The 24,983-nt window shown below is 36.2% G+C and overlaps 1 protein-coding gene across 3 annotated transcripts; it reads right to left on the bottom strand.

Annotated features, from left to right (window-relative positions):
• Positions 1–706: 706 nt before the first annotated feature.
• Positions 707–24,387, bottom strand: PHOT1 (phototropin 1). 3 transcript variants are annotated; one of them, XM_088897710.1, is made up of 25 exons: positions 24,369–24,387; positions 24,191–24,283; positions 22,434–23,166; positions 22,072–22,254; positions 19,522–19,613; positions 15,840–16,119; positions 15,395–15,617; positions 15,182–15,252; positions 13,664–13,770; positions 12,971–13,020; positions 12,777–12,881; positions 12,584–12,643; positions 12,417–12,506; positions 11,707–11,783; positions 10,989–11,073; positions 9,881–9,961; positions 9,286–9,389; positions 8,362–8,411; positions 7,744–7,850; positions 7,503–7,628; positions 5,704–5,755; positions 2,990–3,102; positions 2,168–2,308; positions 1,249–1,356; positions 707–941 (listed from the first exon to the last, which is right to left on the bottom strand). In XM_088897710.1, exons 3-24 carry the CDS (start codon positions 23,150–23,152, stop codon positions 1,252–1,254), a joined length of 3,021 nt encoding a protein of 1,006 aa, XP_088753836.1. In that variant the 5' UTR covers positions 23,153–23,166; positions 24,191–24,283; positions 24,369–24,387; the 3' UTR covers positions 707–941; positions 1,249–1,251. The 3 variants fall into 3 exon arrangements, with proteins under 3 accessions (XP_088753836.1, XP_088753838.1, XP_088753837.1); XM_088897712.1 differs by lacking the exons at positions 22,072–22,254; positions 22,434–23,166; positions 24,191–24,283; positions 24,369–24,387 and adding an exon at positions 20,048–20,067; XM_088897711.1 differs by lacking the exons at positions 22,072–22,254; positions 22,434–23,166; positions 24,191–24,283; positions 24,369–24,387 and adding an exon at positions 19,700–19,819.
• Between the last annotated feature and the right edge of the window lie 596 nt (positions 24,388–24,983).

Here is a 24,983-nt window from a genome sequence, read left to right as displayed (position 1 = left end):
TAATTGGACAAAAAAAGATATAAATTGAATTGATTAATTCAATTCGACAGCACAAATTTAAAAAAAAAAAGTTGGGATAAAGAATGTTTTTATGTTGAGATTGGTTCTTTCTCATTTTGGTGGCTTTGGAAGTTGTTGGAATTTTGAGTTTTGGTAGCCGATCAAAAGGGTAAAATTTCTGACACTAACAAGTAACAACTATCACATGTATATTCCAGTGGAAACGCTAATAAACAACGAATTCCTGCAACTTCTGAATTTCTTCTCCCTACAGACAAATGGGGCCCCATTAAAATTCGTCTTGTGTCCTTTCCAAGGTCCCACCATGTGCATGTGTCGAAGTTCCAAGAGTTGCATGTTCCCGTTGTTTACTACCTCACTGGAAGGAAGCAGCCAATTGGTACGTGACTGAAACGGACTGGACACTGAAGCTGCGTGCTATGGTAGAATAATCTGATTTGGGCGCAACCCAGCTGCTCAACCTGTCCAAATTAAAATGTGAAAAAACAAGAATCAAGTATCCAAAGTAAAATGTCTACAACCGCTTTCCTTTGAATTCCTTGTACTCGGTGCAATGCCAAAGGTTTATGAATTTTGTTTCATTTTATTGGATTTGCATATTTTTTTATGATTTTGCAACAGAATGATGCCCACCAGGTTATCCCACTCAGGGAGATCCTAATGCAATGCTTTACCAATTGGACGATTTTGGCCATTTGAATAGATTCTTTATTTAACTTCCCAGTTCCATCAACATACTGCAAAAAAAAGCCACTATGCACGTATACAATAAAGTAGGAAAACAATCAAGGTGCCAGATTTCTCCCTTTAGTTGCTCTTCAACTCAACTTTGTAAGAGAAAAGATTGGGCATATTGAAGCATTATTTCCAAACTCTCATTGTGACTTCTGAAGCAGGAGCTGCAGTTTAGATGCTTGAATCTGCAGAAGGAAAATAAATTAATCTCAGTAAATTAAATTAAATTAGACAATAATAGTCAGAACCATTCTACAGTTACCACAATGACCACTAGCAGAAGACTAATGTAGTAGAAAACTAGAAATTATGGTACAAAGATCACATTTAGGACCTCCTATTTGATTGGTAAAACTCAGGACTCTCAGATGGACCCAACCAGTGGTGGCTAATTCATTGGGCATACAACCATTAAGATTCTATTCACGGAGCATGGCTTGTCTTTTAAAGATCAGTTTCCCAAATGATTAAAAGAGCAGAGATGGAAAATACCTCCTAGAAGACATTAGTCTGTAGATCCAGGAGTTCAGGATCCATAACTTTAACTTCATTTTCAGCATCAGTTGCCTCAAAGAGGGGAGCGTCAAGTTTTGGAGGGTTCTGCATACAATAGTAGTATTCAAAGTCTCTGATGATTATACAAAAAATGAATAAAACCAAGAATAAAATGGTTTTCAACATCCATCAAGATTACCAAGTACAGTTAGCATATCTTGTAATTACTAGTTTAACCAGAATCATATGTAGATACCCAAATTTGATACTTGAAATATATATTTATTGATAGTTTGTTACTCTTTTATCTTATTCTACCCAAGTGTTGGGAGTTATGGTTGGTACAATGTCATGACATAGTTATCAAGGCATTTCCTAGTTGACAATTCGTGTTGAAGGTGGTGCTTGGCCTGAACACAATAAATTTGCAATTAGAAGTCACCCATTATGGTGACAATGTGCCTCCCAGGAGGGGAAAAAAACTGCAAAGGCTAGGAGACTTGTTATAATATTATTAATATGGGTGTATCTCATTAATATCTTATCAGTTTCCTTGTTTTCAATAGTGAACTTAACCAAATTATCTACCCTCCATTTGTCTATAAGCCACCCAATCTCCCTTTCTGTTTTTCTTAAACATTGCATGCATCCAAAAAGTATATATTCCTCTAGAAAAATGGCATCTATCCAATTTATAGTCTTGGAAATAGCCTAAATAATTTGATTTGTGAGGATCCACCACTATTCATCTGCACCATGCACATGGGACACACGGTGGCCAATGACTTCTCAGATGCAATTTTAATTTTGTCAAAATGTCTTTTTTCTGGTTAAAAGCACAAAAGTTTGTGTGTAGACTTGCAAATGCATCTATATAGTTCAACTTTACTTTTCCAATAAAGTTTATGATTCTGACCATGCAGCGAACCAGCGCCCAATTTACACTGCGAAAGAATGGATGTTGCTTAATCTCATTCGCTCCTTCATGTGAACCCAATCGATGTTTGGGAACTCTCTGCAGCAGTTGGTACATTAGTTGCTTTGCATTGAGACTTACCTGCTCAAAGATAAATTTTGTCAGAAGCAACGTTGTCATTATAATTTAAGTAATAAAATTTTGCTATACCCCATAAGCTATGCAATAAAAGCACTTCATATTATGAAAGAGGTTGTTTAAGTCTTTGTAAGAACTAAATAACCTTTTCATACTGCATCTACTGTCTATGTATTTTACATACAGTTTCAAAGCTTGTAAATTATAGTACGCTCAAATTAACGGAATCGAGGATTCAGTATGTCCTACATTCCATGCCCTCATTTGTCATTTGATAGTGATATTTTTATCAAAATTTCCTTTTTTCAAAAAAGAAAAAAAGTGTCAAATTTTCAGGACAAACAGATCGTGGTGACTGATTAATCCCAACCAATCCCTTAAAAGATTATTTTCTTTGTCAAAGCTTCCAGATTTAATCCTCACTAAAGCCATTCTATTGATGCCATCAATCTGAATACTATTTCATCCCTAAAACCCTTTGTTTTAGCTGGAATTTAAGCTTTAAAACCCCTTTTTTTTTGTTCAAATCCCCTGTTCTATTTTGTTCACAATGTTCTTATATAAATACAAATACAAATCAAGAAAATACACATTTCACATCAGCTTCATACATAGACATAATATAAGACGTGGAGCAATTGTATGGAGATTTTCAATATTAAACAATAAGTTCATGGGACTTACTGAAATATTTCTTGGAAACTTAAGATTCTTGTGAAGAATGTTTGCAAACGTTCTTTGCCTTGTCTTTCCTCTAAACGGTGTATATCCATAAAGCATCTCATAGAGAAGAATTCCTGAGAGTGGTTATTGAGCGAAGTCCACAAGTTAAGATAGTAAAAAATTAAGAGGCAGAACAATAAAAAAATCTGTTAAAGATGTTTTACATTAATGCAACTGAAGTATGCCATCTCTTTTTGGAATATTCTAGACATTGGAAGTAATGAACTGAATTACAGAACATGAAGCAACAAATAAACTTTCTGGATAGCATATCCAATATCATATCTCAGTCATTTTTATGCAAACAACGTATGTTGAACCATAAGATTAAATGCTAGCAAGAAAACCTTCTAAATGCATCGGAGAGAGATTAAACACCAAGTTTTTGGTCTTTTTGGTAAGAGGAAACATATTCTAACTGTTTTCATGAATGCAAGAAACAGCATAGTATCATCTGATTTAATTATTTCCATTTAACATTGCTGGTTTTAACTCATTGATATAGATGCAAAGCGTGAAGATGTGGAATGACTCTTTGTATGACAGAAAATGAAGCATGGAATAAAAAATGATGCCCTATGAGACATAATCCTGTTAATTTTTCTCTGAACCTTCACTTACTATGTGAAAACATGTGCAGATGCTTTGGTTTCAGTACTGTTAGAAAGTTTTTTTTTTTTTTAATTATCCATCCAACAAGACCAATGTTGCATGCTATGGCATTTTTTGTTCTAGGGGTAATGGTTGTTCTCAGAATTTTACTTAAAGAAATGGTTCAGATTGATTCTTAAGCATTAAGGTATGTTTTTTTCCCACTAAGTAGATGTCAAGAAACATTTTAAATAGGTTTTCTACTATGGGGAGTAATTTGGGAACACCCCATTTTTATAAAGGGGCAAACCCCTTTATAAAAGGCAGAAACACCACCACTGCTTTGACTTATTATTGCTGACAATGGTTTCTTGTCTTTTCACTAGGGATCTGCCCATTTCATTGAAAATGAGATGCCTCCAAAACACCACCACTGTTTTGACTTATTATTCCATCACAGTGTTGTCTACCAGCAATATTTTGAAATAACTATGTTCCAGAATGGTTGGTGAATTAAGTTAGGAATAAATACATAAATGATAATATCTGTTTGTTCATGGGTGACCCTTGGTATTTCTCATTGTTCCTAATTATATTATAGCTTCTTAACCAGAAGATTTAACATACAGAGAACTGTCAGGTCTTTTCTTTATGGGTTTATGATGCATCAATTAGCAACAGAACCAATCATCTTCTTTCACTTTTATCATTAGTCATGAAAGTTCTGTTTCTTAAGATATAAGAATTTGTCAACTCCTTCCCCTGGGTAGAAAACTTATGTTTTAAATGTTTGCAACAATTTTCCTGACAAGGACCTTATCTGAAATAGATTCTATGATCAGAGAGGGATACTTGAATTGTATTAGATGTGAATAATAAACTTTCCATAGTGAGGAAGTTTAAGTCATAACTTTGAAATACAGAAAGTACAAAAGCTAGATATTTTTCAATAAATTTTATCTAAGCAAGCACACAAGATTTAACTAAAATACAAGTAAAATGTGTCAAAACCTCCAAAGGAGATTGAAATAATACATCCTTTCACAAAACGAAGATCTATATCAGAAGGTTAAGAAGATTGAATAAATGCTGGTAAATGTATATATTTTCACAGACACTGATAATATCAATCTCTCTCGTAAAACTCCCTAATTCATTCCATGAATAGATCTCAATAAAAGAATTTCAAATTGAATGGTTTCAATATTGAGTTCAGAAAAATAAGTTACATATGTAAATCACCATGAGGATGTTTGGTTCCCTTGGTGTTTATTGAAAAAACGCCACCACACCAGCGCCACATAAGCATTGGCATTTATTGCAGATGAAGCAAAATGAAACAATTGTTTGGTTTCACCATTTATCAAATAAATGGTAGAAAACTGAAACGCTTTGATTTTTGTGCATGGGGCATTTGGGGAAACGTCAAATTCTTGTTTCCCCCAACACCCCAGCGTTTCTTGAAACCAAATGCTGATGTGGCACAATTTAATGGGTATTAATCTGAGGTGGAGAGTAAAAAACGTTTAAAGTGAAGTTCAACCAAACAACAAAAACAGGAAATGTTTAAAGTGAAAAAGTGCAAATAAACACCCTGTCCATAAACGCCCACGGAACCAAACACATACCATATCAAGGTCCATCATCTGGCCCTTATCTTTAAAGGTGCACTCCTTGTTGCTAAATAATAGAGTATTTAATAAACACATCTTGTGAACAGGTCCTGGTTTCTAAGTCTTACTAATCAGAGCATAACTCTTAGCTGTGGCTTATTGTTCAATAAGATACCAAGAGAAGGAAACTTAACATGGATGGATATTTATTCGATAAACAGGGAAATGGAATGGATATTTGGGATGAACATAGCTTGAATTAATGATCTGTTTACACAGTTATTGTTGGATACCACATTGTTATTCTAACATTGAAATTTATTACATTTTGCAACTTTTCATTTCCACAAAAAAAAAAAATCCTTTTGAGAAAGAAGATGCATCAAAGAGTATAGGTTTCTTTAGTGATGCATTGACTCTAAGGTAAGTAGGTAATAGTGTTCAAAAATCACTCAAATAATAAAGAATTACCAAGAGCCCACCAATCAACTGCACTTGTATGACCATCCCCAGTGATAATTTCCTGAAAAAGAAAAAAACAATTTAAATCTTGATAAATAGGGATTCCATAATGTGGGATTTAAATCTAATTTCTGATATATCATTTAACTTCATCCCATGACACATATCGCCATTCGGAGAGTTCAAGAAAGATCTGACTAAATTAAGGATGGATATGGGCGCAGCTAGCTCACTTTGTTCATGAAGCTAAAACCAAACCCTAATTTAAGCTTATTTGACCTGAGCCAAACTTTGGTGCGCTCGGCTTGTTTATATACTATATATAATTAATATATTTCATATTGTAAAATAAATTCATATTTGTTCTTTCCAATTAATATACATCAACTGTTAGTCTCAAATAGTGAGTTATGCATTTGGGATTGAGAGGAAATAATATAAAAAACTTCAGTTCAATGATCTGATCTCACCTAGCCTGAGATTAGCAAATTCTTTGCAATCCAAGCTTGGGCTAACCATCTTAGGCTTCGTATGGCCTGAGATGATCTGGGCAAGGTTTGTCTCACTTCAAGTTGTTTATTGACCTACACTAAGCTTTCATTTTGGTTGAAAATTAAGTTATTATCAGATGCAATGGTTCTACATTCAAGGGATATGACATAAAGAAGCAAGTCCGCTCTTTGTGGAAGTTATAGCTTCTTTTTTAATTCTTTCATTTTTGTTGGAATCAACTGGCTATACTGTGTGGCTAATGTAAAAATTTAGCCAATAGACAAATGCTACCAGTCTAACATGTTATCAACCAGTTAAGCTGCCTGGATGCCTCAAAAAAGTCACGAATGGATAAGGATAGACATAGACTTGCAGGACAATACTAACCAGGGGAACACTGGATGAACTCCAAATCAGTGTTTTCAGACTCAGACCGGTTTTTGTCACTGGGTCACGGGTTGAGTGGTTTGACCCCTAGAAGAGCTATGGGTAGACCAAAAAGGACATGAGTAGAAGTAGTAAGAAATGATTTAAGCACTAATAATTTAACAGTGGATATGGCTTTAAATAGAATGGATTGGCAAAACAGGATTCATGTAGCTCACCCCATGAGCCAACAGGCTTTATTATATTTTAAAGCATTTTATGTAAAATAAACTTGAAATAATAAACATTATAAGCTAGAAAATTTATTTGTACAGGCATTTAAGGTAGGTTTGACTAAGCCAACGTTTCTAAGAATGGATTGGAAAAACAGGATTCATGTAGCTGGCCCCATGTAGTTGCGACAAGGCATAGATGATGATGATGATGATTATGAATTGAAAATTCAAGAAAAAGAAAAATAAAAAAAAAGCAAATGGTTTAAAGATTATATTTTAAAGCATTTTATATTAAAATAAACTTGAAATAATAAACATTATAAGTTAGAAAATTTATTTGTACATGCAGTTAAGGTAGGTTTAACTAAGCCAACATTTCTAAGAACCAAGTGGCCTAAAAACCATTTTGGCTGCTGGTTTCCGGTTCTGACAGTCTGACCATCAGTCTGGTACATCTGAGTTTCTGACAAACTGCTCCAAATATGTAAAAGCAAACAAATAGTAGTTGTATTAGTAAATGTTTGTACTAATGTGTATTATCAATGAAACTAATGCTTGAATTTTTGGTGTATCATCCTCAATATCTTTATTTCTTCTTATTAGTTTATGCCTGTACTTTCTTTGACCAAGGTTAAAGTGAGGAAGAAGAACAGTTGAATTATGATCCTACTATTTTCTTTGGAAACCAAATTGCTGGTTGAGAGAACAACATACTGGCGCTATGTATTCCTCAGTTCCAACAAATGAATTTGATGCTCGCATTGGTTCAGCCATAAAGATTGGAAGCAGTTGATGTCCTTTCTGTTTCTTTTTCTTATCCTGGGTATCTGGAATCAAAAGCTACAGATGACATACTGGACCTATTAGTTTTGTGGCAAAATATGCAAAACAAACATATAAATAGTTGAAGTGTAAAAAATAGTCTTGAAATATAATCAGTTAATGGTTAAAACACCTGAGGTTTGCAAGATGTCAAACATGACAGATCAAAATCTGTCAAAGTTACATGCCCATTGCTCTGGAGTAGGATATTTTCGGGTTTCAAATCCCTGTAAATTATACCTGTAGAGAACAAAATAATTTCACCATCTGATTATCTTCAAGAAGCCTGTCAATAAGGTGGGCATTAAGTGAGGAGAGAGAGATGCAAAACTTCATTATGCTTCACTTTTTCTCTAATTTCACTCTTTCGGTTTAACAAAAGTGTATATTTCATTAAATCAATACATGGTTATGGATGATCCTTGCAGTGGTTGGTGAAAATTTTTTTATCATTAACCTTGAATATTAATGTGAAAATTGATGAACATCATGTTGAAGGAAAAAAAATAATGAGAAGTATTGTACTCAATTACAAGGAACTTTTGAACATGTCAATAAATGGAGAATAAGGAAACATATGTGCAATGGTATAAGAAATCTTGTTAAATAAATGGATCATAATCTAGTTGGATGATTAAATATTAATCCAAATTAAAATAAATGGAGGTTTGCATAACAATTTGCTAATATGATAGTTATACTTGAATAATTTCTTCCTGATGGAATAAGGTGAAAACAATATATTCTTTACCTTGACAGTGAAGGTACTCCAGCGCAACTACCACTTCTGCAGCATAGAATCTGCAGTCACCAACAATTTTGTCACTTTCGTTCATTGAATCAACCATGAAAATTTTGGCAAGAAATCATCTTCAAAGAAACCTTTACCTTAAACTGGAAGACTTTTTTCTTTTTTTTTTTATGTCAAGTTCATTACATTGGCTTGCAATTCTTATCTCACAATAAAATAAAGATTTTAATATGTCGATAAGGAAGATTAAAACATCCATTATCTCTCAATTGATAAAATTTCTCAGGAAGTTAGGATTATTGAACAAAAAAGCATTACCAAGCACATGAACAAGAAGTAAACAATTAAAAGAACAGATTTGTGTCAACTCCAAGCCTCTATATATCAGCACAGTGAGAACATTACAACAATGAATCCTATTCTATGATAGTGACCAGAAAACCATGTGGGTCATAGTGTCCTTAATGTTTTGGTTCAGACACTCAAGTGCAGTATCTCTATATAGCAAACTGAAAATTTCACAAAATATTTTCACTTCAGGCCGATCAATTACAAAAAAAAAAAAAAAAAAAAAAATCAGTTGACAAGGCTTTCAGTATGGGTAGGACAAATTTATTCAAAGATAGAGGCTATAAGGACAACAAAGGTAATCCTTTCCAAGAGTTTTTTTTTCTTGTTTTTCTTAGTTTTCTGTTTGTCTTTTCTGGTTTTCATTCTCTTTTCCCTAAAGAAAAATTTCTTGAAGATGCTTTATGTGATTCACAAGTAATTATTAAATGTGCAATCCCTTTATAAGATAGGGACAACACAGAGAATAAAATTGACTGAATATTTAAACAATGATATGTTGCCATCATGCACCAATCAAATTTATCAGCACATGCTAAATATCACTTTAAAACTGATAATAATGATAACCAATACCTCATTGCGTCTTCCTTGAGCACCTTCATTGGTTGCCTGTCCAAAAGCAAAAATAGCTCTCCACCAGGGAAGTAATCAGTTACCAGACAAATATGAGTTTTTGTCTGCAAAATATGTTAAGCATAAGATTCCATCTAATCCACATGAAGGTAAGTAAACATATATAAACATCTATGGATCCATAAACGTTTTCTGCCTAATCTGGAATTGGGGGGACATGCAACAGGTGAAAGAACAATATGTAAAAGATAATCATCACCATCATATCCTTATCCCAACTATATGGGGTCGGTTTCATGAATTCTGTTTCGCCGTTACACTATGTAAAAGATGATAGATGCAATTCCACATTTATAGTTTCTTCACATTTTTCTTCTGAAACCTGTAAGCACTAAATCTCATCTTAAAACTGTGGTGAAAACCAACTTGGAAATCCAGGTTATTATGGCATTTAGGTATGAGATATCCATTTATCAAAAAAAAGGTTGAAATACAACCATGTAAGTTAAGCACATCAAACAGTTAAAATCTGTAACTTATGCAACTCATAACAGTTCAAGTGCAGTTATAATGTGTATCTCTTCAAGTGACAAACCTGAAAAGAGGCATACAATGCAGGAAGAAAAGGGTGGTCCAACATGTCAAGAATTTCTCTTTCTGCACAAGCTCTATGCACCTGTAACAAAGGACAGAAAGATCCCACCAATAAGAACAAAGATCCCACCTCCCAAGGGAACTCACTTTCTGCTATGCAGTGAGAATGGTATATAAAACTGTACAAAGAAATTTATTTACCACTATTTCCTAGGTTTGTTATAGATAAAAAAGGATAAATACCATACTCCCTAAAGGTGTTATTCAAGCAGGCTAAGGTATACAAGGAACTAAAAGCATGGATGGAAAATCTTCATCGCCGTTTCAATAATCTATTTACACTGGTCTTATATAACCTTGTCAGTGCCATGGGACCTAACTCAGCCATAGAGAAAAAATATCTATCATTATTTCTTTATAATATGAATTAATTTTAAAAAATGACTAAATTCGCCCTAAAAAATACAGTCAACAGCACAAACAATAGCCTTACTAATACCCTAGAGATAGCTGTTGGAGATCTTGAAAGGGTTAACATATGCATATGATATCTCTGATGCAACACTTGAACAAAAAAAACTGTTAAATCTGCCCATCTTATCTTCTCTATGGATATGCAACAATCACAATCTAATAGGTAAAAGACTGAAGGTCTGCCCTTGTACTAAAAGAAAGAGTAAATAGTGATTGACACTAAACTACTTAAAATATTTTCTTACTTCTAATGCCAGGTCACTTCATAGAATGTGCCAAAAATTTCACTTGACATCCATTGTTGATAACTCATACACCTAATGAATAAGAAAAAAAGGGCAGCCCAGTGCATGAGGCTCCCACCAATGCGGGGTCTGGGGAAGAAATTTTCAGAGTTAGATATGTTTTCTTTTGTTTTGATCTTTCTTTCTGTCCATTTCTAGAGATTCTACAGAATATTCTCATTTGGAGCATAATAAAAAAGAGTCTTTTTTTTTTCTTGTGTAGCATATGGTTGATATTTCTACAGTAACAACCAGGTCATTGTGATTAGATGTAAATAGTTATAACTTTTCATATTGTCTAGTGTATGATGAAATGCAAAGAATATAGATGCAGAACTTGGATCTAAATACCTTGTTGCGGTTGAGCATAAGAGCCTTGTCCATAGCCTTCATTGCAAAATATTCTCCAGTTCCACACAATTCCACTAAATGTACACTGGCATAAATTTGACAATAGCAGTTAGACTTTCTGGATTGCAGTGAAAATTCATAGTTTCAGAGAGTATACTGAAATTTACGAAACTACATTATATCAATTGCCAAAAACTCGGGTGAAATTCATCAAGAATTCAAAATGCTGCATGTCCATTGTTCAATGGATAATTCAATACCTGAAAAATCCTTCAAGAAAAAATTCATATGCAATGCATCTGCCAGCCATTGTTCATCATGCAGTTTATGTTACATAGGAACTAACAACAATTACTAGCAACATGATGCAGGATAGACGACCAACAGGTTCTTCTATCATCTACACAGTATGGCTGAAAAGCATTGAAGTTTCAACAACAACCTTATCCAAGAATGTGAAACTTTGATGCAACACAAAGGTTAGTTGGAAGGTTAAATTTCAACAACAATAACCCAATATTTTCAAATGATTAAATGCTTCAGATTTACCAAAAGCAACACAGAAACACTATTAATCTTTATGATAAACCAGTGAGATGTTTAGTGAGTGAATTTGAATAAGGTGACTGGTATGTAAGTTGTATGGTTCCAAAATATTATCAATAGTAATGGCCTACTAGGCTACTAGCACATAATTGAGGAAAATAGAAACACAAACCTGCCAGTGTCACCAGATCCCAGGGGTTTTACTGGCCTGAAATGTTTTAATCCTATCTGTTCTCCACTCTCTAAAATCTGGAAATCATAATATATTGGGAGGTTAATGAGACATCAAGAAAAAAGTTTCTTTTTGTTCAATAAAGTATCAAAAAAACCAAAATTTCCACAAATCAATCAGGAGAGTAACTTGGGGTAAATGCCATATCAGAGATATTGATCATACTGCTGTTATGACCTACTACTCTATGCATGGCAGCATTAATAAAAGACCATAGAGTTCATTACCCAATGTTGGTCCCAACTATCTGGGGTCTTTGGGGGGTAGAGTGGGTATGGTCCTAACCTTTGGCATTTTTTGCACAAAGTGGCCACCCTCAGATTCAAACAAGTGTTCTTAGGCTTGCTAGCCTGAGATTTTACCATTAAACCAAGTAATGGCCCCTGCATGACAGCATTAATTGCATTCTTGAAAATATAAAGCAGTTTTTTTTTTGACAAAGGAAGAATGCTTAGTTGATATCCATTTAATTGTAGATAAACAGACAAATCATAGAACAAATTTATTCAAGATGCATCAATAGAAAAAATCAAATAAGCACACAGTAGATACCACTGGTAGTATATACACTATATTTCCAGCAGTAATCCCTCAAAATTTGAAGTAGTCCATTATACACACTCAGACATGAATAGAGAGGAGATATATACCTTTTGAATAGCTCTCCATGATGAGCTGTCCCTTCTATGAGGCTTTGGGAAAACTTTCTTAGAATGATTCACCCATAGATCATCAGGTTTCTGCAGGGCATCAGTAAATTTCACTACTGCTATATCTTGATGTCTTAAATAAAGTTGTGGATAAAAGTGTTGCTTACCAAATTAGCATCTGGAAGTTCTCTCACTGCTTCATCAACATTTTCTGCTGTTTCCTTCACCTGAATATGGATTCCAATTGTTACTACAATCAGTTGCAATGAATACTATATGAGCCAATGGAAGCTTGACATTCATAAAAACTACCCAAAGAAGCAAAGCAACTTAATGAACAAAGCATGCAAAGAGAGTTACCAACTTAGCACCCTTTTCAGCAGTATTTTCTGGAATACAGTTCTGAAGTGGCTCAACATGCTCACTGCCATCAAGTTGCACACCAATAAAATACTGTACTTCTCCCTGTTGACAAAACTACTAAGAATTACACATCGTATCTAAGAGAAATCCTAACAATAAGGAAGCATCAGAGGCCAAAAAAGGAGTTTTACCTTCTGATCACGCATGGGCTGTAGATGGAACAGATTCCAGAATTTTTTGCCTGCATGAACTCAAACAGCTCAAGTCACTTATAAAAGAAAATGCATTTTAAAACAAGAAGCATATTGCATGTTTTATTACAAAAGATACGATTGCTGTTATCAATATGTTGTGAACAGAGAGTTAAACTCGAAATTGAAATATTACTTAATGGTTAATTTATATTTTTAAGAGGTAGTGATGCATACTAGATCTTCCATTTTCTACATAATGAACAATTGATTTGCTTCGACCTCTTCTTGCTCTTGTTTCCAGTTTAATTAGCTTCAAGTTTTACTGAACTAATTATGTTACAAGGTAAATAAATTTTCAAATGTATTCATATAGACGGAATAACTAGATACATGAACCCTTAAGTTAATTTCATTTAATAAATTAGCAAAATTTATAAACAGGATTTACTATTGACTCTTATGAGTTATGAGCAATTGCTCTCTAATAAGGTAACGCAATAATGAGACAACTTAGACCATTTTTGCAATGAGATAGAACTTTATGATGCTTTGGTCTTGCTCTGGTAATAATCAAGAGTGATATTATTTTGTTGGTTAAAAAAACACACAATGTGAAAACTAAAGCTGGCCATCCATATGGATCTCAGGCAAAGGGAAGAAAGACTGTGCTCAGTAGAAATTTATGTGTACCACTTTTTGTGTAGTTTATGAGCTGCACAGTAACATCTGTTTGGTTATCAATCGCTTCTCTTATTTTTCTGACCGTTGCCGGATCAGTCTCAGGACCTTGGAGAAACCTGCATGATTCCAGAGAGAACATTTGGAAGCGAAAACAAGGAGTTCCAAGTATGCATAAGAACAAATAAACTTAGAGGAAATAAATAAAGAAAAGAGACTTTACCAATCTAGTTAGATGGTTCAAGAAGTTTTAAGGTGAAATCTTCTAGAGCTCTATAGTCCAAGAAACGCTAATCTTGAACCGGCTGTACAGTGAATGGGGACTGGTTCTTGCAAGTTGCAACTACCTTGTTTTCCTTTTCCAGCCCAACGCCATATTTCAAAGAGCAACCAACAAAGGGCCCAGTGACTGAACAGGAGAGGGTACGAGTCTCACGTGTACCAAATTAGACACTACTGTACTACACCATGTGGTGGCTCAGTTGGTAGGATCTTGACTCCTTGTAACAGTTAGCACTCAACTTAGCATAGACCTGGGATCAAATCCCACTCCCAAGATTTGGGTTAAGGGGGGATGGGCTTCATTAGTATACACTACTACTCCTACTGTATACTGCATTTTCAAGTTTTCTAACCTAACAGTTATAGCGTAGTTTTAAGGCCTGTTGGTTTTTTTTGGATTTTGAGAAGTAGAAATAATTTAGTTAATGAAATTTTGGTTTTTAACCAAGGTATCTATATATTTTTTTTAGAAAACTTATTCTTATGTGGATAATTAATTTTCTCCATAGTTTTCAAAATCAGACAGGACAGGATGATGGTTAGACCAGAAAAATCAGGAACCGGTTACTTGATTGGTTCCATTTTACCCCAGAAGGCCAGAACCATCTTTTTGGCCAAAAATTATTGATTTGATCAGCAAACCACTGACTTGGACGGTCGAATCGTTCAAACCATTTGAACCGTTCAACGGTTTTTGGCTGTTTTTAAATTTTAAAATTTTAAAATTTCTTTTATCAGAATGGGCTGTCTATTTGGTTCGAACGATCGGACAATTCAACTTAGGAACCGGACCACCCTGAACGGTTCATTGTCTGGTTCTGTTTTAAAAATCTTAATTTTTCCACTTAAGGGGAAATTGCTAACACTTGGATAAGATAAAATTGCCCATATTAATAATAAATTCTATAACTAAAAATGATTATTGTTTTATTTACCTAAAAATAAAATAACACGAATAAATGCATTTACCTAAATAATTATTTCCTGTAAATATTTATGCATTTACCCGAATAAATAACTTTTAAAAAAACGAACACGTCCTAGTTTCCGAGGTCATAGAACGCGGATATGTTTACTCAGGCAGGGTACCAAACAGGAGTAAAATTACAATGATATCCTCTACTTCCTGGGATTCGCAATGCCAATGCGCCTCCCGAGTCCCGCGACATCTTCTTTCAAATTCTATTGTTGAACACATGAACTTGAACTCATTAAAAAGAAAATGTAGACATTGAAGGCCAGAGTTACCTGCAATTTTTTCCCAAGATCTCTTCACGGCTATATTCGGTGAGTTCCAAGAAGCTGTCCGATGCAAATATCTGCGAATTTGAACAGTCAGAATTGGGAAAACAGGATTGATAGGAATTAGAAATTCACTTACCAGAAAATGAGTTACGTTCAGTACTTCGACTACGTACAGTACAATTTTACAAGTTTAAGGAAAAGGGATTGAAATCTTACGATGGGGTTATCAGGCAATCTCGGATCAGTGATGACGAAGTTCTTCTCAATGCGTTCCAGCGTAGTAGCTAGATCAATACCCTTTCTCATTTCCTTCTTTCTTGCTTTGTCATCAACATCAAGGCTGTCTGGCCTCTGATCATCATCATCGCTTTCGCTGTCCTCCACTGCAACTTCTGTCTCCTGATCTTCTTCCACATTTGTTTGACTCTTACGTAGGAACCTGGATGTACAAGAAAGAAAGCAGGTCTTGACTGAGCTCTATATAGTAATAACAGCAAGAACAGAAGAAGAAACTTGGAAAAGGACTCCTAATAAACGTGAGTAGAGAAAAATATATAACTACACCATGAGTAGAGACAAATTTATAACTACACCATTAGTTTTCCATTGTCAAGAAGACCAATGCATCTCATTAACACTGACAATATGTAAATTCTTATACCCCATGAAAGAACGTCGTCGGCCGGTTTTTGTCGGTTGCTTTTCAGGTAACTCGCTAATTCGTTCCATCGAGCTTCTCAGTTTGCTATTGGAATTCCGTCTAAGAGGAGCCATATTTTCAGAGTATCTCCTTTGTGGCCCTGCTGGTAGCTTTGGCCGTTCTACACCACCTTCTGATTTCCTCATTAATGGGCGATTTGTTGATTCTGAGAGCGCAAGTGGTTCCTTTACTGCTAGTACAAGCTCAGATACTGAACCGGCGGCCATCTCCTTTTGTCTTGCTGCAAAAATAATTTTTAGTGTAGTTCAACTTACAGTGATTGATCATCACACGCACTGACGCACACATAACACACACCGTCCGTCGAGAGTTGCATGGGAAAAGAAAACGTGGGCCGGGGGTTTTCTTCATTCTTTTAAATTGAAAATACAATACTTGGGACTTGGAAGAGTAATTATACAGTTGTAGTCATAAATACCCATTCATGGCTGTAGAGTCCACATCCTCTATACCCTTGGTATAGAAAATTTCCTCTACAATCTGCCACACCAACCTGTGCTTGAGTGCTCCCAAGGGTAAAGAGAGAGGTGATTTTATCCATATTTACCAATGGACCTTGCCTCATGTTATGCATTATGGTGCAATGAAAGGAACTGACAAAATTGTAGATTTCATACACGTGCACACAGCTTGTAACTTGAAGATGCAGTAACAGTTATGGCCTATATTTATTTAATTTTGTCTGAATATTATATAGTATAATACAAGGGAATCATGGGTGGGGACAGATGAAGCCCATTAGCCATATTATTATAGAGAGCCTGTAACGTGGGTTTGATCCCGCCCTTCTTATTTGGGAGGGAAGCCAATTGACCATCTCAGGTCTCAATTAATACAACCCACACTAAGATGTCTTGATGGGCTTTGAGTTAGAAAGGCAATCATTTTTTATCATTAGAGTATTAAGAATACGTTGATTTTAATTTTAAGCTAAAATTATTAAAGTATTAATGGCTTAAGTGGGTTGGATCAAGACAAATTTGAGTTGAATCCAACCTATAGATCATTAATAGGTTAGCATCCAAATCCAATTTGTCCAATTGCTGGTATCATGTTTGGTTGGTCAAATCTTTGTTGGTATCATGTCATTTCTACATCATATATTTTTCAGCTTTTATTTTTTTGGGTAAATTACATGTAGGTTGTATTGAGGTGAGCAAATGGATAGGTTGTAAATTCTAAGCAGAATTGAATGGAATCAAACTCAAACTGATCTTATTTAATCTATTATCGGGTAGGGTCTAGTTCCAAATTCTTTAAACCAATTCTTCACTCAGGCCAGTTCTAGGGAGCAAATGGATAGGTTCAATTCTAAGTTCTAACTAGAATTGAATGGAATCAACCTCGAACTGATCCTATTATTACTGGGTAGGGTCCAGTTCCAAATTCTTCAAACCAATTTCCCACTTAGGCCAGTTCTAGAGTTTAGGGTATTATCACCCAAACCAACTTGAAGAAACAATCCTGATTGGCCTTATGGAGCTGGCCTTGGAATTGAATTTGCCTTAAAATAAATCCAAAAATACTTTTGAAGATGTGAATATTTAAATTCAAGCACTCAAGTTTACAAAGACTGTTGCCTTACTTGACCATTAAGCTGCTTAAGTAAATGGATATTTTTTCTCAAATTAATATTTAAATGTGTATAATAAGTAATGTAAAAGATAATATTTAGAAAATATAAATTTTAATGATAATTGAACCATTTGTTGTTATTGTTGTTGTAGTTTAAGCATTTTATCATTGTGATTTCTAATCAATAATATATATTGATAGTAACATTATCAATAATGCAATTTGTGATTATGGTTCTGTTTGGAAAAAGTGAAAATATAAATATGTACAATGCAAAGCCTCTTGTATTTTGTATTTCTAAACTTGTATTTTTACTATACATATTTGTATTTGTATTCTTTCCAAATTGAGCTTATGTAATTATGCCACATTTATAATTCTTAATGTTAAAAAACATAAATTAGCATACACTACTATATTAAACTCAACAACATTTATAACTATCTAATTTGATTTTTAGGCTTAGTTTGAAAGGAGTAAAAATTAGGGGTGTAAGTCGGGCGGGTTAGATTGGGTTTATGGTCAACCCAAGCCCAACCCTAAAATTTGGGCTTAAGGCCCAAACCCGAGGTCAAGCCCGATTTTTCCAACCCGAGCTCAACCCGCCCTGTAATTTGATACACTCGGGTTGGGCTTGGGCCCGGGCCGGGCTCGGGTTAGGTAATGAACCCACTCTTAAATTATACATATATAAATATATTTATGTAAATATATATACACATATATATGTATAAATGTATATAATTGGACCGGGCTACCTAAGGGCTAGGCCCGAGCCCAGCCCAAAAAATAAAAAAAAATTCTTGGGCCCGAGCCCAGCCTAAACATTGAAAATCCAAGCCCAGTCTGTGTAAAATTTCGGATTGGACCAATTTGAGCTCTGGACCCACCCAAGTTGCATCCCTAATAAATATACAAATATATAGAATACAAAACCTTACATTTTGTATATATTTGTATTGTATGAGGAGAATACAGGTGTGAGGAACACTCTATGAGAAATAGATCTCAATTCTATAAGTATAAAGATATCGTACCGATTTTGTGAATACAAAATCCGATCTCCCACTCTCCGATGAAGAAGAGGATACCTGGAGCTATGGTAATTGAAACTTGATAATATACCACGTCAATCTGATTAAATGGACTTCACATGACAGAGTTAATAATGGGTGTGGCATACTGTAGACGCTAATTCAGATAGGGTTCGTGTCTATTGAAAGACTAAACATATATAATCCACCCGACCCAATTTATATGGCCCAATGTTGTATTGACGATGGAGACGGGATGGGCTCCCTACAGAGAATGCCCCACACTCCATTCCTCCCGTGAAGACGGGATGAGTTCCCTACAGAGCATGCCCCACACCCTATTACTCCTGTGAATTGGGAACATCTCCTACGATAAGGACAGAAGATGTTTCCAATGCACGAGGCGGATGGACTGTGGGGAGCCATCCATCCGAAGTCTACACCACGCAACGAGGGTGCGGTGATAACACCTAGAGCAGTGGCCCCTCACCAAGATTTAAGATCTCCTAACAACGAGCGATACCCACATGCCCACACGTACTCATAGGACACTACAGGCTACAGCCACACATCTCCCTTTCTTGTATGCTGTCATTCATGAAGGAGAAATTCCAGATATACGGCGTGAACGTGATGTTTACATCCTAATTCCTACGTCATAACCCCATGTCTTTTAATTATTGAATCATTAGAGGAAAGGTAGTTGAGTAAGGGCACCAACAAATTAATGATCAGTATGCGCGATGTAAAGGTCTGTTGCTAACAAGGCTGTGTATAATTTGGCTATGAATCCAAACCAATTATGAATGATACACAATTAAACAAACCCGATCATACACATTTGCGATTGATGTGATTGGATGGTAGTCGTTTTTTTCAATGAATTGATACGTACCCTATCATACACAGCCTTGAGCAGCAGATTTGGATTCCGCACTTGTGTCGGAGATGTTGTCTCCAACATGAACATGAGATGGTTGGGAGAGAGGAGAATAAGATGTGGATACACATACCATCATATCGAATCAGTGATTCTGGCAATCCATTTGGTCGGAGCATCTTATCCTTAAGCCCCTCTGTGTGCTTGCTAACCTCCACTTGCATTCTGTAACACGCCACATAGAATCATACAACAACAAAAGAGAGAATAAGAAAAAGAAGAGCAAAGAGAACGAGATAGAGAAACCTAACCCCTCTGCACCAATGTCCATTACCCTCTATCATTTTCTTTCCTGTCCCTAGATTTTAGGTCACTGTCTTATTCACAATTTCAATTTGTTCGGTTTTAGGGACTCATGTCACTTCTCAAATTCTTTTATCACATGGCCTCACATTAACTAACCATCATTCATGGGTATGGCCCTTTGTGGTCAAATTAGTGGCTGCATGGCAGATTGGAGCCCATAGACTGAAAAGGCCTAAAACTCCACCCATCCATCCTGTTAGACTTGATCCATCCAATAAATTCTATCAATAAAAATTTTGTAAGACCATGCTTGTGAACTTCTGAATGATGTGCGCATCTCCAATTCGACCCACCTCAATCCGAATCTGGTGCTATTTTTGTTGGATCCGAATAATCCTGTGATAATCACAATTTGGATCACACATCCGATCCGATTCAATATATATACTTATAAAAAGATGTATATATTAACATTTATCAATATATTTATTTATAAATATGTTTTTATTGTATTGCATTTTTTGTAATTTTTTTATAAAAAAAACATGTATATATTAATATATATGATGAAAATAATTGAAAAAAAATATTTGAAATTTTTGTTTTTCTTTATATAAACTTTTATGTTTTTTTAATAACTTATTAAATTTTCATAATTTAAATCGGATCGAAACAAATTCAATTCAAATCACTATTTGTGAGATCCAATCACATCTTCAAGTCGGGTCAGATTCGGATTTATCCTGATTTGAATCCGACCTGACCGTTTGCATCCCTACCCACATGCTTATCAAATATCAACGGTTCTGATCTGTCAGAGATTATGCATTTGATTACGTTAGACCATGGGTAACTAACTCCAATGACCCAATTATTATTCTATTCAAATGGGGAGCTTTTTATGCAACTTATTTTGGCTACATGAAGGAAGGAATCATGTGCCTAAGCCAACATGTCCATTAGGTGGGAGATCCACTGGGTCCACCCATCCAAAATAAAGAGAAGAAATTTTGAATAATGGGGGCCAGGTTGCCCACATGACGCATCCCACACGTGCCGCAATATACATCTTGGGGTGCATTGGAAACATCTCATTTAATTCGTCATGGGGAGATATTCCCAATGCACGACTGGGATATGTGGTAGGCATAATGGACTGGATTGCATTTGAATGAAAGTATATCTGAATTTGATTTGTTATTATGAATAATAGATTAGATCGAATCTTACAAACATTGATTTGAATTGGAATCTAATAACGAAATTGGATATTCAGATCTGATCCAATTTGATTTAATTTTTTAAAAGAATTAATAAATTATTTAAAAAAATTTAAATATATCAATTTAAATAAAAACAAAAAATACAATTATCGTTACCCCATTCACACTCATGATAAGATATCATTTATAGAATTCAGATCTGTGCCCCACAAGGGGGTGCCCCACAAGGGAGTGCCCCACGGTGTTCCACGGCACATTGTATTGGGAACATCTTTCAATGATGACATCATCAAAACTGATACTATCATCAGGAGATGCGGAGATGTATTGTGGGACATTGTGGGGCACAAATGTGAACTCTCGTTTATGCCCAGACCGTTTCTAACAGCCAGCGTTTATTCATTGAATGGGATGTGTCCCGACAAGCAAATTCATTTCCATCAAAGCGAAATGTCATGAATTGCTACCATTGGAGCTAACACAATAATGCCTGAGAGAACACAAGACAAAACAGAAGGAACCTTAAAGACCAAATTGGCCTAGTTATGTTGTCCTTTTACAAGTGTATTGACAGAAATACCCATGAGTGGGCAGCCACTCTCGGATAAGCATTCATAGGTCATAGAAGGGGTCAGATCTAGAACAAATCCAGATCCAATAATGGATCGGGAAAAAGGGTTCAGATGCAGGTTTGAATCATCATTTGATCTCGTATGGTGGATTCACACCCGATCCGTTTATGCATTTGCTTCGAGTCTTGGAAGAAATGCATATACAGTGTCTCGATAATTTTAGTTTTGTGCTTTGGATTGTGAGGCTCAAAACCCGCTAAATAGAGGTGTGGAACAAGGTCGGGTCATGGATTGATCCGCTCCATTTCATGCCATATTTGTCAATAGTGAATACATACATGATCGGTGGTAAGGAAAAGGTACTGAATGCTAAAAGACAGGACGATATATTTGATTGATGGAATTAGGAGAAGGAGGTCTGAAGGTGGCTGCTGAGATCTTGATCAGCAGGAGGCAATGGAGGCCAGTTCCCGTCACTTCATTAAATAATTGAAGATGGAAATCATGGGTTGGTTCTGGTTCACTTATCCAGTGAGTTAAGAAGGTTAAAACTCAAAAGAGTCGATCAGAATTTAAACTCACCCGATGAATTTCAGAATCTTCCCGGTTTCATCTTTGATGGGAGCAATGGTGAGGAGGTTCCAGAAGGGGGTTCCATCCTTCTTGTAATTCAGTAACCGTCCACAGTAATTCGTCCCCTCCTTCAATGCTTCTCTGATCTTCGATATTTCTTCAGGATCAGTATCCGCTCCTTGAAGAAACCGGCTGCACTCCCACCCAATTCAGACAAAACCAAGCTTTTGATTAGTTGAAGTTTAATGAAAACGATCGACAGTGAACTGTGGACCAGTTTCACATTTCACAATAAATTAATAAACGCAGTTGAAAACAGTAAAAAAACGAGGGTTAATGAAAACAAAGTGAGAAAGTAGATGATGTGGTACCAGTTCCGGCCTATGACTTCTTTGGAGGTGTAACCGGTCATCTTGAAGAAACCAGCACTTGCATACATGATGGGATGACCGGGCTTGGTCGCGTCGGACACGACAAACGTTTGCTGAAAGGTGGACAGAGCATCTTTCAGGTCCTCGGATACTCTCGGGAGCCCTCTCTCTTTTCCCGCCCCGTCGTCGGATAGCTCGTCCGAGGTTCGCATCGAGGTGCCTGAGTCCCTCCGGTACGTCCCACTTCCCCTGTTATTCGCGTCGTCGCCTCCGGATGTCCTCACTGTGACCCCTTGCGGCTTCCCCGTCTCCGAGTTGGTTTTCAGTACTAGCCCCCACTCCGCCGCTCTCTGTGCGGCGGTATCTGCTTCGCCCGTTGGTTTTTCGACCCTTCTGTTGGTATCACCGTCTTGTTGGTTCTCCTCGAAGATTAAGGAGCTGGGCCGCTCTGCGTCTTTGAGTGGTGATGGGGTTGGTTCCTTGATGGCCATCCATGACGTGATGGGCTCGTCTGCAGGTCTACCGGAGAGGAGGGGATCGGGTTCCTCCGGAATGGAATTGTCTCGTGAATCATCCCAATTTTGCCACGTCGATTGTGGGCGGAAGACGGGATGGGTTGGCCTGGAAGCATGGCTGGATGGGTTGAAAACTTCGAGCGAGTCACGACGGTAGCCTCGGGAGAAGGTTGACAGGGGAGGTTGTTCAGCAGGTGGATCCATTTCCTTTCCGCAATCTGCATGAAAGTTTGTCTGAATGAAATAAAAGAAGACAAATCCTCAAAAGCGTGTGGGGGGTTGTAATACATCAATTACGAGGACATTTTGGGATGTGATTGAAATATCCACTTTAGTTTAATGATAATCAAACCCTCTAATTGGGGTTATTACTTATTTAGAACCAGATGAATGAATATATTAAGTGCTCGGAGGCAATAGTCGACTGTGGAGCACCGTACCATCATTTGAGCTGGCTGTACAGTAAGCAATAAATAGCAGATCCCGAACCCAAGTCAGAAATAAAAATGGATGGGAGGAATGTTGTCAGTAGAGTGATGGAATTACCATGGTTTTTTATCAAAGAAAAGACATGAGCTTCACTGTTTTAGCACTAATCACCATGGAGATTAAGACCATGCTAACACCATTTTATATTAATTAATTTAATTCATAATTAATTAATGTCTGGATACTCGACTGTGCAGAACTGCAGATTTTCTTTAGTTTTACTTGCATGTTTGACTTGAGTAGAACGAGAACAAAGAGTAACTAATTAGATTGAGTTGATAAGATTTCTACCTTCCTGCGAAAGAATTAATTATTAAATTGGGCAAAATTGAGAAAAAGAAACAGAAGAGTAGAACTGAAGAACTAGAGACAAAATCTATGTTCAGTTCCCATGAAAACAAATAGGAAGGTTTAGAGAGTTTGTTTATACTTGAAGCGGTTTAACGCTCGAGAACACTTGAAGAAGATCCATGTCCAGGGATCTGTCTGAGCTTGAGATTTAATGGTTTATCCCCAAAACAAGAAGAAAAAGGAAATGAATCCAGAAATTCTCTGAGATGAATGTACCAAAAGGCAACACCAGGAGGAAGAGATGTGGAGAAGAAAATTCATGTAGTATTATAACATTACAACTTTCAAGTCATACTGTGAAATTAGAAGATACCCAGGAATTCTCAAAATAAGCAATAGAGGATCCTGGTTTTTCAAGTATGTGTGAAGGAAAAAGAGAATGAGAGACAAGTACGTACGTACCTGAATTGAAGCGCTAGCTAGCTGTTGCGGCTGATGTATCTCTTTGCTCCGATGTTTGAAGAACAATCCGCCGAGACCATGTAAGCTCAAAATCTGAGACAAAGGACGAGAAGACGAAGAAGGAACGATTTTAAATTTTTAAGGCGAAAAAAATGAGCAATAGTCAGAGAATGGTTACAGAAAACGATGTTCTCCATCTCTGTCACACGGCTATGCACATGCTCGGAGGGCCATGAGAACGTGGAACAGAAACTAAATAGAAAATATCCTTCTGTTTCTTCTCTCCTCTCCACCTGATCTCTCTATCTTTTTAAATTTAACAAGAGAGAGATCTCTGAGGAATTTTACAGACTGGAAATCGGTGGCGTGGGAGCGAAGATGTGGTGAGTAGGAGTATCGTTGCGCTCGCGCACGTTTGAATGGCGGAGTCCCGATCAGTAAGTCACAGTACTTACTGACTCTCTCACCTGACAAAGGCTTCCAAATGTGTGCGTAGTGCGTGTTAGAAAGAATACTTGAGGGAGAAAGGATTAATTCCAAGTAAGACGACAAACAAAAGAAGCTCTTTGTTTGTTGTTAGCCTGACTCTCTCTTCTCCTACTGGTAGAATAGATAGAGTTATCTCTTCTCTTTGAGGCCGGGCAGAAAATAAAATATTAAAAAACTATAGAGGATATTTTGGTAAAGAGACAAATGGTTTTGTTTTTGAGGTGAATTTGGGCTTGGGAAGAGACTCTACTAAGGACCAACTAAGGGGGAGCTTGGATTTCCTACCCATACGTACCCACATGAC

The sequence above is a fragment of the Nelumbo nucifera genome, chromosome 2, assembly GCF_055504915.1.
Source record: "Nelumbo nucifera cultivar China Antique chromosome 2, China Antique-T2T, whole genome shotgun sequence".
Classification (NCBI taxonomy): Eukaryota; Viridiplantae; Streptophyta; class Magnoliopsida; order Proteales; family Nelumbonaceae; genus Nelumbo; species Nelumbo nucifera.
Note: the sequence above shows the minus strand (reverse complement) of the source record. Positions and strands in the feature narration are given on the sequence as shown.

Coding starts and splice junctions, on each gene's coding strand:
- PHOT1 (XM_088897710.1), bottom strand. CDS start 23,152: ATGGATCCACCTGCTGAACAACCTCCCCTGTCAACCTTCTCCCGAGGC. Junction 5,756..7,502: donor CTGAGGAATACATAGCGCCA/GTATGTTGTTCT, acceptor TTTCTTTTTCAG/GAAATTATCACTGGGGATGG. Junction 3,103..5,703: donor AGTTGATTGGTGGGCTCTTG/GTAATTCTTTAT, acceptor AACCACTCTCAG/GAATTCTTCTCTATGAGATG.